The 16,518-nt window shown below is 37.9% G+C and overlaps 1 protein-coding gene and 1 non-coding gene across 2 annotated transcripts; one reads left to right on the forward strand and one right to left on the reverse strand.

Annotated features, from left to right (window-relative positions):
* Positions 1 to 8,829: 8,829 nt before the first annotated feature.
* On the reverse strand, positions 8,830 to 8,947 carry LOC133707612 (5S ribosomal RNA). The gene has a single exon (XR_009845225.1). It is a non-coding gene; the product is annotated as a 5S ribosomal RNA (ribosomal RNA).
* A 4,324-nt stretch (positions 8,948 to 13,271) lies between these two features.
* Positions 13,272 to 14,609, forward strand: LOC133744895 (uncharacterized). Its single transcript, XM_062172923.1, has one exon. The coding sequence runs from the start codon at positions 13,272 to 13,274 to the stop codon at positions 14,607 to 14,609; it is 1,338 nt and encodes a 445-aa protein (XP_062028907.1).
* The last annotated feature ends 1,909 nt before the right edge of the window (positions 14,610 to 16,518 follow it).

Below are 16,518 nucleotides of genomic sequence, written 5' to 3' on the forward strand. Positions count from 1 at the left end.
GAAACTAATATAGAATATAGATTGATTCATTTCGTTGAAAGTACAATTGGTTGTGTTGTAAAGTGGATATGTATCATCATAAAGTCAATTGATTATGTTTGAATTGTGACTCATTCCCCTATGTTTGGTTTGTGATTTTCATTTTGGTTCTGTTGCTTTGGTCATAGAGTTATTTTGTGATTTTCGTTTTGATATCCTATAGAAAAAGATACTGATCCTCTATAAAAATGTTACTGGAATAGTTTTGATAAGCTACTATTGCTATAAGATGAACTTATTATGCATTATTTGTTGGTTTATTTGTTTTCTTTTTTTGGAGAATTGATATACTGCAAAATAGCTACTGCTGCAGTTTTGAAATGCTGCTGTCATGCTTTCCACAAGCTACTATCATTAGCAAACTAAGCTACTGTGCATTACTTATCAGTTTCACTGTGTTTTCATTCATATCAAAACTAAAAGCTATCTGATTGATAGAGATAGGTGCTGCTGTCTTCATTCCTGATTATATATAATACTAATCTTTGTCATATCTTTGTTCTTCCACTATTTCTTCGTTGTTGAATGCACTTAGTAGCTTTGTATAACTATCATAGTGACTTTATTCTGTTCTGCTAGTATTTTTTCAATATGATTCCATTAGCTTTTGTTTATTCTCTTAAGCTTCTGTTGTGAAGTCTCCATTGATTAGAAGTCCATTGTCCCGGTCAAAATCTGTTTGGATGAAGTCTATTGCAGAAGGTGGCAAGACAAGGCCTATTAAGGGTGGTAGATGTGGTGAGTAGGGGCTCCACAACAAGGCAACATGTATGGTGCAAATCTGAAAGCTGACACTAGTACATGAACAGATGCATAGCTTTCTAAAACATTGAGAGTGGCTTTTGACAATATTGGGAGTATTTTTCTTTACAGCAATGGGAGTAGTTTTTGCTTCAGTAATAGCTTTTACTATATTCGAATTTTTTTACAATGGGAACAGCTTCTGCAATAACTTTCAAGATTGATGTTGAACTTTGGTGTTTAACTTTGTCATAATTCCAACAGTTTCAATTTGTTGAGAATCTTATTAGATGTCTAAGCTTTTAAGTTCATTACATTTTTACAATTTTTGCTTTACCTATTTTTATTATGTTTTTAAGTTACACAATGGTTATGTAAGATTGGAGTTGCCTTTTGCCCTTTTCATTAGTCTGATTCATGGAAATATCAGACATAAATGTGCCAAACTGCCCATAGCAAGAACAGTTACAAAATGAAGTTGGAAAAAGACATTCATGTTAAAGATGAAAATTAATGCTGAAAATATCAAAATAGACATCATTTTCCATCAAATATCAAAGCTGAGAATTACACACAAAGCTACTGTCAACACTTCATCAAGCCACTGTCAATACTTCAAAATACTATTGTCACCAGTAAATTTTTCATCAAATATCAAAGTTGGAAATAAAACAATCATAAAGCTACGATCAACACATGAAAATGCTACTTTCATAGACTAAAAAATCTACTGTCACCACTACATGAAGCTACTGGTCGAATTATCATCTAATGCCTCTTGCCGCTCCTTCTTCTTTTATTGGCATAAATGAACTCCTTGTCTTTAGTAGGCTTGCTTTTTTATGCTTGATTCGAAATTCAGCCTTCTAGCTTGCTTCCTCCCTTTCCTCTTCTCTCTAACCAGTTCCTCTTCAAGGTCTTCTTCTTCAAGGAATTGGATAACTACTGCCAGTTAATATAAAAGCTATTGTTAGTGAGCACAAAAGCTGCTGACATATTCAACATTAATTAGGAATGCTGCTCCTATGAAACAAAAAAGCTACTCCCATATATTAAGAACGCTACTCTCAAAGGCTCAGAAAAGTACCACCAAACTAATCATATCAACTATTAGAAAAGCATAACAACAATTAAATGTGATGCAACTAAAGTACTAAGAAGTATGAATGCTGCAAGAATAACATTTATGTACTCATCATAAGCATTTGTATCCAACAATATCTTCCCAAGCATTTGTGCTACAGTAATAGCAAACAATGAAAAGCATGAGGACCGAAGCTTTGCTGCAACCAAGGAACACAAGCTACTCCCTGGGACTAACACAGCTATTCCAACGATTGAGAAAGCTGCTACTAAGAAACAGAAGTTGAAAGCTACTCCTAGAGACTGACAAAGCTAGTACCAAACAACATGAAAGCTACTCCCAAACTGAGACTGCTACTCTATATGAGTAAGGAAGCTACTATCCAGCAACACAAAAGCTACTCCTAGAGACATGGAAGGCTACTACAAAAGAATCAAAAAGATACTAAGAACAAGGATGAAAACTACTGCCGATATGAAAGTGAAAAACCTGAAAGCTCTACCAAACATCAAAGTGGCTACCAAACAGAAAGATATTGTAGATGAAGCATAAATCTATTGTTAGAGAACACTAAAGGTACTAATACAAAATTATAAAGCTCTTGCTAAACACAAAATCTGGTAATCGTTTTAGAAGGTCTAAAAGCTACTGTACACATATGAAAGCTATTACCAAGCAATCTTAAAGCTACTACAAAGCATGAATGAAAAGTTATTACCAAAATCAACTGCCACATATGTAAATGTCCTCATCTACTTTTCTGCATTCTCTGTCTTTTAAAAGTCCATGATGGAAGACATAAATGATCTCCCATAATGGTGTCCTATTCAACCTCAACATTACATCTGGACTGATCATCCCTTTGTAGGTTTTCATCTTCTCGTTGAATGACTGTAGACTTGCTCTATACTGTGGTGTTCGGTCTCTATGTTCAGCCATTTTTCCTTCCTGCAAGTAGAGAAAAGAATGAGAGAAGATAACAAACAAAGCTACTATTAAAGAATAAGAAAGCTACAGTGGAAGGCTACAAAAGATACTGACAAAAACAACAAAAAGCTACTGTAAAAGACTAAACAAGCTACTGTAGTAGATGTGTAAAGCTACTGTCAAAGAACCATAAAGCTATTGAGATAGAACCAGAAAGCTCTTGTTAAACATGCAAGCTGGTAAGCCAAGTTGTTGTTAAAGATAAGCTACTGTCAAGCATCATGAAACATACTACCAAACATTCTAAAAGATACTCCAAAGCAGAACAATCGCTACAACGAAAGACTGTCAAGCATACTAGCAAATTGAAATTGAAAGATACTCCACAGCAAATTGAAATTGAAAGACAAAGCTACTGCAAACAAAGATGCTCCACAACAAATCGAAATTGAAAAGAGAAAGCTACTGCAAACAAAGATACTCCACAGCAAATCGAAATTGAAAAGAGAAAGCTACTGCAAACAAAGATAAGAGAAAGCTACTGCAAACAAAGATACTCCACAGAAAATCGAAAGAGCGCCGGCGACGAGGTCCAGATCAAGAGGCGGTTGAGAGAGGCCCATCGACGAGGGAGAACGTCGGCGATGAGAGAGTGTCCCGCCGACGAGAGAGAACGTGCGCCGGCGACGAGAGAGAGAGAAGGATGCGTTTCTGAAAATGAAACAAACCCTAGATTGATATCACAATTTGGGTCTGTTTTGAGAGTGGCAGAACTATAAATTCCTTTATTTTTAATGTTCAAAATTTAATCCTATTTTGTATCTGGTGGCCTTATGAAGGAAGAAAATATTGGGTGGCCTTTAGGCTAAAACAACACCTTAAAATTCACTTATATGTAATTTTCTCTTTCTTTTTTCTGTTTTCAGAGCAAGAATTTGTTTTTTTTTTTTTTTGGGTAATTTAAAACAGATTTTCTGTTTTCTGCGTATGTGATTTCCAACGGCACAGGAGGACAAGATCATACGTGCGTGGTCCAAGTTCTCTTACTAATTATACCCAATTAATCCAATTAAGATGATACTCATTGGTCATTACAACCATAGATGCATGTAGAATATCAAGTAGTGCACATTATTATAACATACCTTTAACGATAATACCCATGAATCCATGATGCTTGAATATAATCACTACATAATCACGTGCGTAATCATTTGTATATATTACAAGAACTTATATAACTTCTAGCCGGGACAACGGTCCGTCCGAAACATTACTTAACTTACATTTATGAATATGCCTTCGGCCAAGAAAATCCTACATATATGTGTGTCGTGTGCTAAGCATATAGGCCAGGAGAATATCTCCAGACAGTGATTGCATTTGTGGTATTTCCGATTGACATTTTCAAAATCAAAATCAAATCAAACCAAAATAAAAAATTATTCTCCACTAACTCTAAAAAATTATTGATTCTCAAAAAATAATATTAGGTTAATATCATTTTACCTCCATAATCTTTACACCTTAAATCAGTTGTGCCCTTATATTTTTGATTGCATCACATGTATTCATGTGCTCTCGATCTTAATCAATATTGTCCAATCATTAGTCTTTCCGTCAATTATTTTTTAAATTGAAAAACATGACTCAAATAGGTTCTCTTGTAAAATAATAATTCACTAATATAAGATGCAAAATTATATCTTAGTAACCAGAATTTCAAAATATATTATACAATAGTTGGCAAAAAAAACTAAGAATTAAACAAAATTGATTGAAATTGGAAGTACATAACTAAGTAGCTGTGATGAAAATAGAAGTGCATGGACACATGTGATTTAGAATATAAAAGTTTTGAACTTCTTGCCGATCTCCGTAAAATCGCTCCGGATTCCAGCAATCACGTCCTCCTTGGAGAGCTCGGGATCGGATGACTCTCCTAACTCCGCATAGCACCTTCGACTTCGGAGCGATTGCTCCAATTTTCAGGGTATGAGGTCGGGTTCGTAGGGAGCGAGACCGAGGGGGCATGCTGAGTCGCTCGACAATGATTTGGGGCTCCTGAGAGAGAAATGAGAAGGTGGTAATGGTCTAAGAACCATGCCATTAACGAGTTGAGATCAGGGGCGTAACCAGTAACAAGGCTGGTTGGGCTATAGCCCAAGGGAGAATCAAGGAGAAAAAGCCCCAAGTATAGGTATTGCAGCCTACTTAACAAAAAAAAAATTATATATGTAAACACATCATATTAAATTATTAAGCCTGACTTCCTTTAGTTCCTTTATTCCTTACCAGAGAGAGAGTAGCCGACAGCTCCTCTTATTGAATCTTGACTTCCTCAGTTCCTTTCCTCTTCCTCAGACCTCAATTCCTCTCAGTTCCTCTTCCTCAGACCTCAGTTCCTCTTCCTCCGACCGAGTTCATCAGTTCGTCAGTTCCTCTTCCTCAGTTCCTCCAAGGCTCCAACCCGATTAGCTCCAGATCACCCACATAAAGGTAGTTCTAAGTTCTAATTTCATCTCTCCCAAGCCCCATTGATGGGTTTTGCTTGCAATTGACTGTGAGCTTTGAATTTCAGAGGCTTCAATTGAAGTAATCGGAAGACCGGAACTTCGTAAGAGATCATTGAATGGCAAAAGTCTGAAATCTTTCCAAATCGTGTCATTCCTGTGAGTTCTCTCTTTCTAATTCTCTGCTTAATTAATTGCTTGGAGGCAGTGGATGTTTGAAATATGTGATAGGGATGGCGGATGGGCTATTGATAAATGATAATCGGTATATTAGTTGCTTTGCGGTGGATTAATTGGTTTGCGGAATTGCAGTGGCTATTGGATAATTGGAAGCTTACAATATTAAATATGGATATTTGACATATGCAATATTATATGTGGTTGCTTTCAGTTGCTTAGTTTTTGTTTTGGTTATAAGTTATAACCTGGTGCTTGAATCTTGATGTTGGTTTTTGGTTTTTGGTTTTTGTATATATATATAATTTTAATAATGATACATATATATTATTATAGGTATTGAATAAGATGGAAGATGACTTTCTTGATGATTTGATGGTTCTCAACATTGAAAAGAATTTGCTGATAGTATTGACAATGATTCTGTGATTGCTGAGTTTGAAATGAGTGGACCTTGGAGGGTACGATTTAGTTAGTTTTTATTATTTTACAACAAGTTTATGCTTGTAACTTTTAATTTAAGGGGTTTTAATTTGGTTTTATGTCCCTCCCTATTTTATGTTTTGAATGATAATATTAAAGGCGTGAGGATGAGCCTCCCACTGGGTTCCAAACCTCAAAAGAAAAAAAAATTACGAGCTTGCAAAATTTGTATGCACTTAAATCCAGCCCAACCCCTATTCCGATCCTGGATACGCCACTGGTTGAGATAGAGAGAGGAGAGAGAGGTCTGACTGTCTGAGAGTGACAATGACATTCTGTAATTTATTAATTATGAATTGGATAAAATGGTAATTTCGCTCTATTTTTGAGTTAAATAGGTATGATGTGAACCTGTTTTTTTTTCTTTTTTCTTTTTTCTTTTTTGGACTGATGGAGAAATTTTTTCTTATAATTGGACTTATGGGTCAAGGATCCTAATGATAAAGGCGACTAATAGTATAACACTATCACCACAATGAACATTTAGCGACATTAGCATAATTGTTCACGAAAATGATAATCAATGACCATTTTGTGTGTATTTACTGTTTTGACTTTTAAGCCTTGTTTGGTTTGCGGAAAGTAAACATCGGGAAAGGAAAGTTATTCCTTTCTTGCATTTGGTATGCCAAAGAAAATGAAAAACTTTCCTGAAGCAAAGAAAAATAGAGGGGAAAATAGTTCCTTCTATACTTCAAATGAATCACTTTCCCCCTTTATTTCCTTACATTTATTATTTACAACACATTATTTTATTGTATTAATTACAAACTTTTTAACAACTTTCCGGATGACTTTTCTTATGTTACCAAATATTGGAATGAAAAGTTCTTTGAAAAATTTCATTTCCTTTTCCATGAGAAAGACAAAGAAATTATTTTTCTCTCCGCGAACCAAACTTTTTTTTTTTTATCAGGTAAATAACTCATATGCTACAACTAGTGTTTCGTGAGTTGAACTCACAACCTCCCACTTACGAATGGGAGACTATGTCACTAGATCAAATGGTACTGGGCAGCATAGAATGAAACTATCAAACTTATCGGAAAATAGAATGAGAGTAAGAGCTTAGGCCTGCTTCAGCTTGTTACCGAACACAGTGACCTTCAAATACGGTAAGCATTGAGCTTCTATGTTAGGGGAGTGGTTACTGCTGTGCAAGTTGCCCCTTTTGAATTGTAATGATTTGATCGAATCATGTCAAGAAATGAAGAAGAGATTGGTGAAAGAACTCAGCATGTTATAACCTTTGGAAGCTAGAATTTGTGTTTTAACATGGGCCAATCTCTTAATGGATGAATATTCACTGGACCTAAAATCCCCATATATATTGCATTCAGTGTCCAAATATCAATCCCACAGCCCATGAATCAAAAATCAAAAACTTAACAACTAAATCCAATTAATTTGGTTGATTGATTCAACGCTTCCAAAGTCAATTTCATAAGGTATGCCCCTAAAGTATGTAATAAGGCAGTTCCAAGTATACAACATGTGTTGAATAAAAGAATGACAAGAAAAAATAGCGAAATTTTCAGTAACCTTCGTCAATTTTTTTTTGGTAACCATAGTTACTTAAACTCTAGGTACAAGTTGCCAAAAGCTTAACAATGGTTACCTAATTTTTTTCATTCAACACTGATGATGTACATGATCGAGTCATGTTCCATTCTACACCCCCATTGAATAAATATGGACTACCGGATAAAGTTTTCCAATTTTGTTTTAAGTTGTTTAGTTTTTAGTTAATATCTAATAAAAACGGCTCTCAGTTCATTTTTTTTTTTTAAGGAAGGGCTGGTGCAGCTGTCTTCAAGCGTTGATTAATGAAATTGCCGAATATAAGGGGGAACATTGAGCCTAAACCTCTGATTACAATAAGCATCTAGAGAACATCCCAAAATAATATCAGGAGACTCTACAAAATACTTGTATTCTAACAAGTACCAATTAGCAAAGAGTGCACTGCTGGCTACTCCATTTGGTTTGACATAACGGTGACACAATGAAAAGATAACTCGATTACAATGAAGCATAATTACTAAAATTACAGCTTTCCTACTGTGTTGCCGCTGAAAAATAACTCCGACGACACTTAATTTCATTCTGCTACTAGGGGATTGCAACCATTTAACAATGGATCGCCTCCTCACTAGGCCAGACAAGGCACTAAGAGTGAAGGCACGGACATTTAGCTCGACTAGCCCTACAAGATACATAGAGGGATTTATTACACGCCAAAGGCAAGACAACACTAACTAAATAAAATAAACAAAAGTAAAAACATAAATAATAAAACCAGCCCAAGCTTCATCCAAGAGAACAGGAAGACCACATACCGCCAGACAAGCCTGGTCCAACCCCACCGCCGCCAGACCGCCGAGTGTTTCGCCCCACCGATATCGCTAGACCGCCCTCGGACCTCTATCGTCGAGCTAATGGATAAGTTTTGCTTCTGCCAAACAAAGCCTTTCCCAGATCAAATTCAAGGAATCCAATCGGATCATATCCTTTTGATCAGAGCCCAACCACGCTGCCACGATCCCGTCACCCCCCAGCAATCTCTGACCGCGCAACACGAATCTCTTTCGTCGATCAGACTCGCGAGGTACAGACCAAGACTCGACCACCGCCACAATCTCCGATCCCTTTTCCTCACTGCACAAACCACCACCGCGATCTCCCCGACTACAAACAAGACAACGATCGAGGGACCCACCATCTCCCCAGACCCACATGGAGTTGACAAGGCCCGTCCAACAACGGCGACAGCGCATTCCACCGGACAAGGTGAAGAAAGCTCTAGTTTCTCTCAGGCGTGTGTAAACGCGTTCTAAACCCTTGGTCCGTTTTTAACTTTAAAAAGGGGTGCAACACGAGGACTTCCCAGGAGGTCACCCATCCTAGTACTGCTCTCGCCCAAACAAACTTAACTTCGGAGTTTGATGAGATTCGGTGCATTATTGCTAGTATGATCGCACCCAATAGTGCATTTAACATGAATCTTGTTCTAACATGATAGAATTTTCTCTCAGGAATTAAATGATAAACCTCGTGTCCTCGTGCATTTGTCACAATGAAGCTGCCACAGAGCTCTGTTCGCCCATGTTGCCCAAAACTCCACTTCCGCCTGTGAATAATATAAGAACTTGAAGCAAATTTCACACCTCTATTCAACCATGAGACACACAAGGGATTATTCATTAACAAAATAACGACGCTTGATTTGACTATTCCATATTAGTTACTTACAGCAGATCCCACAGAGAGAACAAAATGTACCCAACATCTCTTGAAGACTGGAACAGGAAGATCACCAATCTGTATTGTAAAGAAGTTAATCAAACCATGTCAAGAAATAGAATTTACTTCTCGAATTTCAGTTTCAGAAGAAGGGCCATCTACTATAGTACATCTTTCTTACCTCCGTTTGCCAAGAAAATCTGTTATAAACAGTACCAGTTTGTGAAAAGAAGAAGATTTGGTTGGAATGGTTTTCATTCAATCACGTTGGCAAAGATATACAAGCAGAGTTTTGCTTTACAAGGTAACTATCCCTACAATTAAGGAGTACAGAATATTCACAATTGATTACTAATACTAACAGATCACTACTATCCTATTATAGAAGATGCTAACTGATTTACTTCCTAACACTCCCCCTTAAGTTGGAGAGTGGATATCCCGAACTCCCAACTTGTGAATCATAGGAAGGAAATTTTCCTTTCCCAAGGCCTTGGTAAGGACATTAGCCAACTGATGTGTAGAACTCACAAATTTTGTTGCAACGGAGCCATCTTGAATTTTATCCCTGATGTAGTGGCAATCCATTTCGATGTGTCGAGTTCGTTCATGAAAAACTGGATTGGCTGCAATGTGAAGCGCTGCCTTATTGTCACAGTACAACAAGGCAGGCTGTTGATGCAATACTCCCAAATCTTTAAGAAGATATCGAAGCCATGTTAATTCACAACACGCACCTGTCATTGCTCGATACTCCGCTTCAGCTGAAGAAAGTGACACAGTCTTCTGTCGCTTTGATCTCCCTGAGATTAATGAAGATCCAAGGAAAACACAATAACCTGTGGTGGATCTTCGTGTTATCGGACATCCTGCCCAATCTGAATCACAAAAAGCACGCAGCCTGAGGTCACTACTAGAGGAAAAGAACAACCCTTGACCTGGAGCTCCCTTAAGATATCTCACAACCCGAAGTGCACTCTCCATATGACATTTGCGTGGCTCATGCATAAACCTGCTTAAAATATGTACTGGATAAGTAATATCAGGTCTTGAGACAGTAAGGTAAATTAGCCTTCCAACTAGCCTTCTGTATCTAGATGGATCTTTAAGAACATCACTTTCATTTGACAACTTCAGACCACGCTCCATGGGAGTGTCAACTGGAGCTGCACCTAACAATCCTGCATCTTTAATAATCTCCAAGGCATACTTTCGTTGGGAAATAAAAGTCCCATGGGCTGAAGAAGAGACTTCGATGCCAAGAGAATACTTCAAATTACCAAGATCTTTAATATGAAATTGACTATGCAGGAATTTCTTGAGGGCAGCAATACTATGAGAATCATTACCAGTAATGAGGATGTCATCAACATATATCAAAAGAGTGGTAAAGGACTTGCCTTGTCGTCTTGTGAATAATGAATAATCCGCTTTTGATTGAATATAACCGGCTGACTGTATAGCATCTGAAAACTTGGCAAACCATTGTCGAGAAAAGGACTCCATTATCTTGGAAAAATTTTTGAAGAGAAAGGAACTCAGCCCCATTATCACTGCGAAAACTTTTAATCTGAGATGAGAATTGAGTAGATGCAAGAGCAAAAAAATGTTTTACTAAAGATTGAGTTTCATGTTTATGTTGCATTAAAAAAACCCAGGTAAAACGAGAATAATCATCCACAATAGTAAGAAAATAATGGACACCAGAAAGAGAAGAATGTTTATAAGGACCCCAAATATCACAATGAATAAGATCAAAAGGTTTAACAGATGAGATCGAACTAGTACCAAAAGAAAGACGACTCTGCTTTGCTAATGGACAAACATCGCAAGCATGATTCGAATTAAGAGAAATATTTAAGAAATATTTAGCAATATAATCTAGAGGACGAGACGAAACATGACCCAAATGACGATGCCAAAGATTGGTAGAGGACATGGTGAGGTGATAGGCAGGTTGAATGGGTGATGAATGATGTGGTTTGGTCGTGGTTTTCTCCGTCGCTAATGCCACCAAATAATAGAGACCGTCACGTTGCTTACCCAAACCAATCGTTCGCTTCGAAACCAGATCCTGCAAAATACACCAATATGGAAAAAAAGTCACGGAACAATTCAAGCCCCTTGTCAGACGACTGACCGATAACAGATCAACTTTGAATGTAGGCACACACAATACATCACGCAGGTAATACACAGAATTCAGAGGCAATGATCCTTTTGCAAAAATATTAGCCTTCTCTCTGCTCGGTAATAACACAGGAGGTAATGAACAATTTTTACTCTTATGCGAAAATAATTTAGGAGATGAAGAGATGTGATCTGTCGCCCCGCTGTCAATGATCCAACTGCGGGAAGCGATCTTAGATAAACTGAAGAATAGGACTGATTGGAATGGAGTCAAGATTCTAGTCCTGCTTTGATACCATGAAAAGAAGAAGATTTGGTTGGAATGATTTTCATTCAATCACGTTGGCAAAGATATACAAGTTTTGCTTTACAAGGTAACTATCCCTACAATTAAGCTACAATTAAGGAGTACAGAATATTCACAATTGATTACTAATACTAACAGATCACTACTATCCTATTATAGAAGATTATAGAAGATGCTAACTGATTTACTTCCTAACAGTTTGGGAGATAAATTTTCCGGCAAGAAGATTGTTTCGACCGAAACAGTACCATATTGGGACCAAAAAAACGGAAACTCCGGTCGCCATGGGATCAAAGCTAGCTAAAAGCTGCTTTAAGCAGCCAAGCTAGATTTCAGAAAAGCTCGATCTTCATTCTTCTCAAAGTTGATCTTCCATTCTTCCAAGGAGGAAAAGGTTAATTGGTAGGGGGAAAACAGAGAGGACCTGAAATCAACAAGCTTCGAAGGAAATGTAGAATGAAGCAGAAGGAAGTTTAGGTGAAGAGGGAAGTTAATTGCATGCTGTAAGCATCAGCTTGACAGCTTTTTCAAACAAGGATGGGTTGTGAACATGTTCCTGCTGTGCAGTTTACTTAAAATCAGTTTCTTGGGGTGTAGGTGCATAGCAATTTGGATACAATTTTTGTTCTTTTTAATTTAAAACAGATTTTCTGTTTTCTTGCTGATTTTGTTTTCATCTGTTTTTTTAGAAATAAAAAGTAAATGTCAATGCACAATGTTCACTGTAACAGGTGTAATATTAACTATGGCGTCGATAACAACAGTAGTAATATTAAATTATTATGATCGATGAAGAGTTGAAGACAATATGCAGTGATGATATGAAGTATTGACGGTGTTAGAAATACTGAAATAGTTATTGACAAGCAAAGCAACATTAATCAATATATATATATTTTTTTTTGTGGTTTAAAAGAGACACTTGAGTCAGCGCGTCAGTCATAATATATAATCTCTTTATTCTTATTAAATTCTAGCCCTATTTTTTGGCTGCTCAGAGCATCTCCCATGATAGGTTAAAAGCCAAATGGTTTTAGAGCATCTCCAACAATAGAGTCATAAGCCAAAGCCATATGCAAAATTTGACTCCCCTAGTGTCATCACTATTCATTCAATTTTTCCATCTCCAACCATGTTTAGTCATAAGCCAAAGTCATTTAATAAATTAATCATTTTAGAGAATTAATTAACTACAATATGAATTTATATATCATACATAATTATGTTATATAATATATCGTCATTAATTGATTAAAAAAAAATTATTTATTTATTTTTGGGAATCTATATATTCGTGCCACGTGTCAATGCTATTCGGATCCGATATCTTATCTCTATCTCGGTTGAGATTTTATTTATCCCGTGACAAGATAAGATTTTCTATCTCAACTTTATTACCGATTCTAGTGCCACGTGTCAGTCGTTGAAAGGCTGGTTAGATTACGTTTTTGATTTTTATCTGCCACGTGTCGTATCCTATCTTCAGATATCCTTTTCCAACCCTCCATAAATACGGAGTCATTCACTCCATCATAGCTCACCAATTCACAAACACATCTATTCTCATATCAGAAGCTTAGAAATTCTGAACTTCCTTTTCAATTTATATTTTTGGTTCCTTGTTGCAATGAATAGGTTACGGAAATTGCTGATGCAAGAGGAAGAAGATGCCATTACAAGAAATCGTCAAAGAGCCCTGGTGATGCAGGCAGCTTCCTCTCATATCTTGAGGATCCAAGAGGAAGAATCACAGTGGGGTGGTTCACAGGCCGGGCGCCAGTACATCGCAAGAGATCGAGAAGCTATGGATCGACGATTGAAAGCTCTATACTTCACTTCGCCGTGCAGGTTCCAGGGCGATATATTTCGCAGAAGGTACAGAATGCGACCTCATGTGTTTGACCAAATGATGCATGATGTCGCCAACCACGATCCGTACTTCGTGCAAACTGATGATGCCTCCGGCAGAGTTGGTTTGTCTACCGAACAAAAGCTGACTTGTGCTATGAGGATGCTTGCTTACGGGCTTCCGGCTGACCTGTGTGATGAGTTTCTAGACGTAGCTGAATCTACAGCTTTGGAGATCTTGTCGCACTTTACTAGAGCAATCTGGAATGTGTACCACGATCATTACCTTCGTCGACCAACTCCGGCAGATTTGCAGCGGTTGCTCAATGTTGCTGAGAAAAGGGGGTTCCCCGGAATGGTGGGAAGTCTCGATTGTATGCACTGGCAGTGGAAAAACTGCCCATCCTCATGGCAAGGGCACTTCACTGGTTATAAGGGAAAACCCACAATCATTCTGGAGGCGGTCGCATCATACGATGCTTGGATTTGGCACGCCTATTTCGGACTTCCAGGTTCGCTTAATGATATTAATGTACTTGGAATGTCTCCATTATTCAACGAAATATGCACAGGTGAGGCTCCTCGAGTTTCGTACTATGTAGGTGATAGAGAATATGGCCAATGCTACTACCTAGTCGATGGGATCTACCCTAAATGGGGATCTTTTGTGAAAGCAATTAGAAATCCAATTACTCCAGAGCAAGCTCATTTTACAAAGATGCAGGAGTCATACAGAAAAGACGTGGAGAGGGCTTTTGGCATTCTCCAAGCTCGTTTTGCAATAGTAAGAGGACCCGCCCGTGGATGGGATAGGGAGGATCTATCATACATCATGATGACCTGCATTATTTTGCACAACATGATTGTCGATGATGAGCGTGAAGAAGATGAAGAGTCGCCTTTTGACCCCGATGATATCCCCACCAGACCAAGGAAAGCACAAATATATGAGAGGTATGAGGATGATCATGAGGTTGAGCGCAACCGTCCTGAACTTGAGGAGTTCATGACCCGTTACCAGGGGGTTCGATGCCCAATTGTGCATAGAGTCCTTCAAGGAGATTTGGTTAATCACCTCTGGAACATGAAGTTGCAAGCAGAGCGGAACCGCAGATGAAGAGATTGTATTTTCACGCTTTCAATAATTGGCAATGTGGCCATTGTGTGGTTTGATTGTTTGTGTGTTTATGCTTTGTAATGTTGTGTGGTTTTATTTTATTGTCAGTGTGTTTATGCTTTTGTAATGCAGTGTGTTTTATTGTTATGAATAAAAGTGAGATAAAAACAAGTTTTTGTTTTTATTTGTTAACTATAAAATATAGCAACAATTTTATTTCATAATTGAAAAACATAAGTGAAAAAGTACAACCAATAAAATATTTCTAATTTCTCCCCATCCATTGAGTCTCTTGAACTGGCACGTAGAGGTCCAAGTTAGAGTCATTTTCACTATGTGGTGTATTTTCTTCTGCAGAAAAGGAGGGTTGACGAAATGCACTAGCACTAGAGCTTTGTTCCTCCCTCTCAATAATCTGTGCTTGCTTCCTCTCCCAATAACTCCTTTTTTTGGGTGTGAAAATTGACGGATCCACTTTCATTGTGCGAGCATCATCCGCGTGCTGCTCAGCTAATTTAGTCTCCTCCCTGAGTCGCAGCCTGTATTCGAGATCGCGCTCTCCTTGGTCTGCAATCCTTTGCATTTGCAATAAGAGTTCACCTGTTTCGTCTTGCCTGGATTTTTTCTTAGCAGCCTTTTGAGCTTTTTGACCTGGGGGGCGTGCATGCACATTTGAAGAGCTTGGGGACTCACTCGCGGGAGTGCCGTCATCCTCTAAGTTGATAGAGGTAGGAAAACTTGAGCTACCGACATTCATGCCCGGAGGATTGCTAAACTTTTTTGTATCCTTTAATATTGGCCAACAATGCTCAAACGCAAACTCCTCTCCTTTAGCTAAGGTACGATAGATTGACTTAGCTTGTAATATCTATAAATAAGAAGATATTAATCATGTACTATATATATTTATACGAAAGTTAATATACATAACATGTTAAAATAACGGTAAAATTAATTTTAAAAATAAGAATAAAACGTCAAGAATAAGGAGGGTTACCTCGTCGGTGGCATTATCACCACTTCCTCGAAGAAGTGCCGCTTTGTTAAGAGCTTGACGCCATCAAGCGCATGCCGGTCTAATCTTTTTCCAACGACCGTCACACCCTCCTCCCAATCTAACCACGCCTCCGGCAGGCTTGCAAGTCTCGTATACTTCATGTATACGCTCCCACAATTTTTTTTTCTCTTGACTAGTACCCTTAGAGCCGTCTTCACCAACGGTAACTACAGCTATGCACAAGGCTATATCTTCGGCGTCCTTCCAACACTCTTGTCTTGGGTTAGGCATCTTCTAAAAAAATTGAAAGCTAGCTAGATGAAGAACAATGGTGAAAAAGAATGAAATTTGGAGGAGATTGGAGATGTTTTGGTGTGAAAATTTATGAAGAAGAGGGTTGGTATTTATAGAATTTGTTAAAGTTACTGTTCCAACGGGCAAAAAATATTTTCCTGATTTTTTAGAAAATTTTCTCCTATTTTTTCAATTTTTTTTGGGTTTAAAACACATTTACTTTATTATTGACCGTTGATTTTAATCTATACAATTTTTTGAACCGTCAGATTAGATATTCAGTATATATATATATTAACTTTTTATGTTTAGAAAGATTTAATCTGGGCCTTTCATTTTAAATAGAATTAATGAAGTTGAATCTGGGCCGTTAGATTTCTTACCGTTGGAGAGATTGTTGCCCGTTCTGCGCTGCTGGGCCCCATGTGTCGGCTGCTTCTCAGCGCGTGTCTCGCGCGTCAGCCACTGCGGAGCCGTTTTTTTGTCGTCATGCGGGAGTGGCTTCTGTCTTCTCCCTCTGGCGCGTCGCACTCTTCAGCTGCGCATGCAGCACATGCAGGCGGGGCCCGCCTCTTCTCTTCCCTCCCCCATTTGGCTTTCGTTCTTCAATGTTGAGTC

The sequence above is a fragment of the Rosa rugosa genome, chromosome 4 (assembly GCF_958449725.1).
Source record: "Rosa rugosa chromosome 4, drRosRugo1.1, whole genome shotgun sequence".
In the NCBI taxonomy this organism is placed as follows: domain Eukaryota; kingdom Viridiplantae; phylum Streptophyta; class Magnoliopsida; order Rosales; family Rosaceae; genus Rosa; species Rosa rugosa.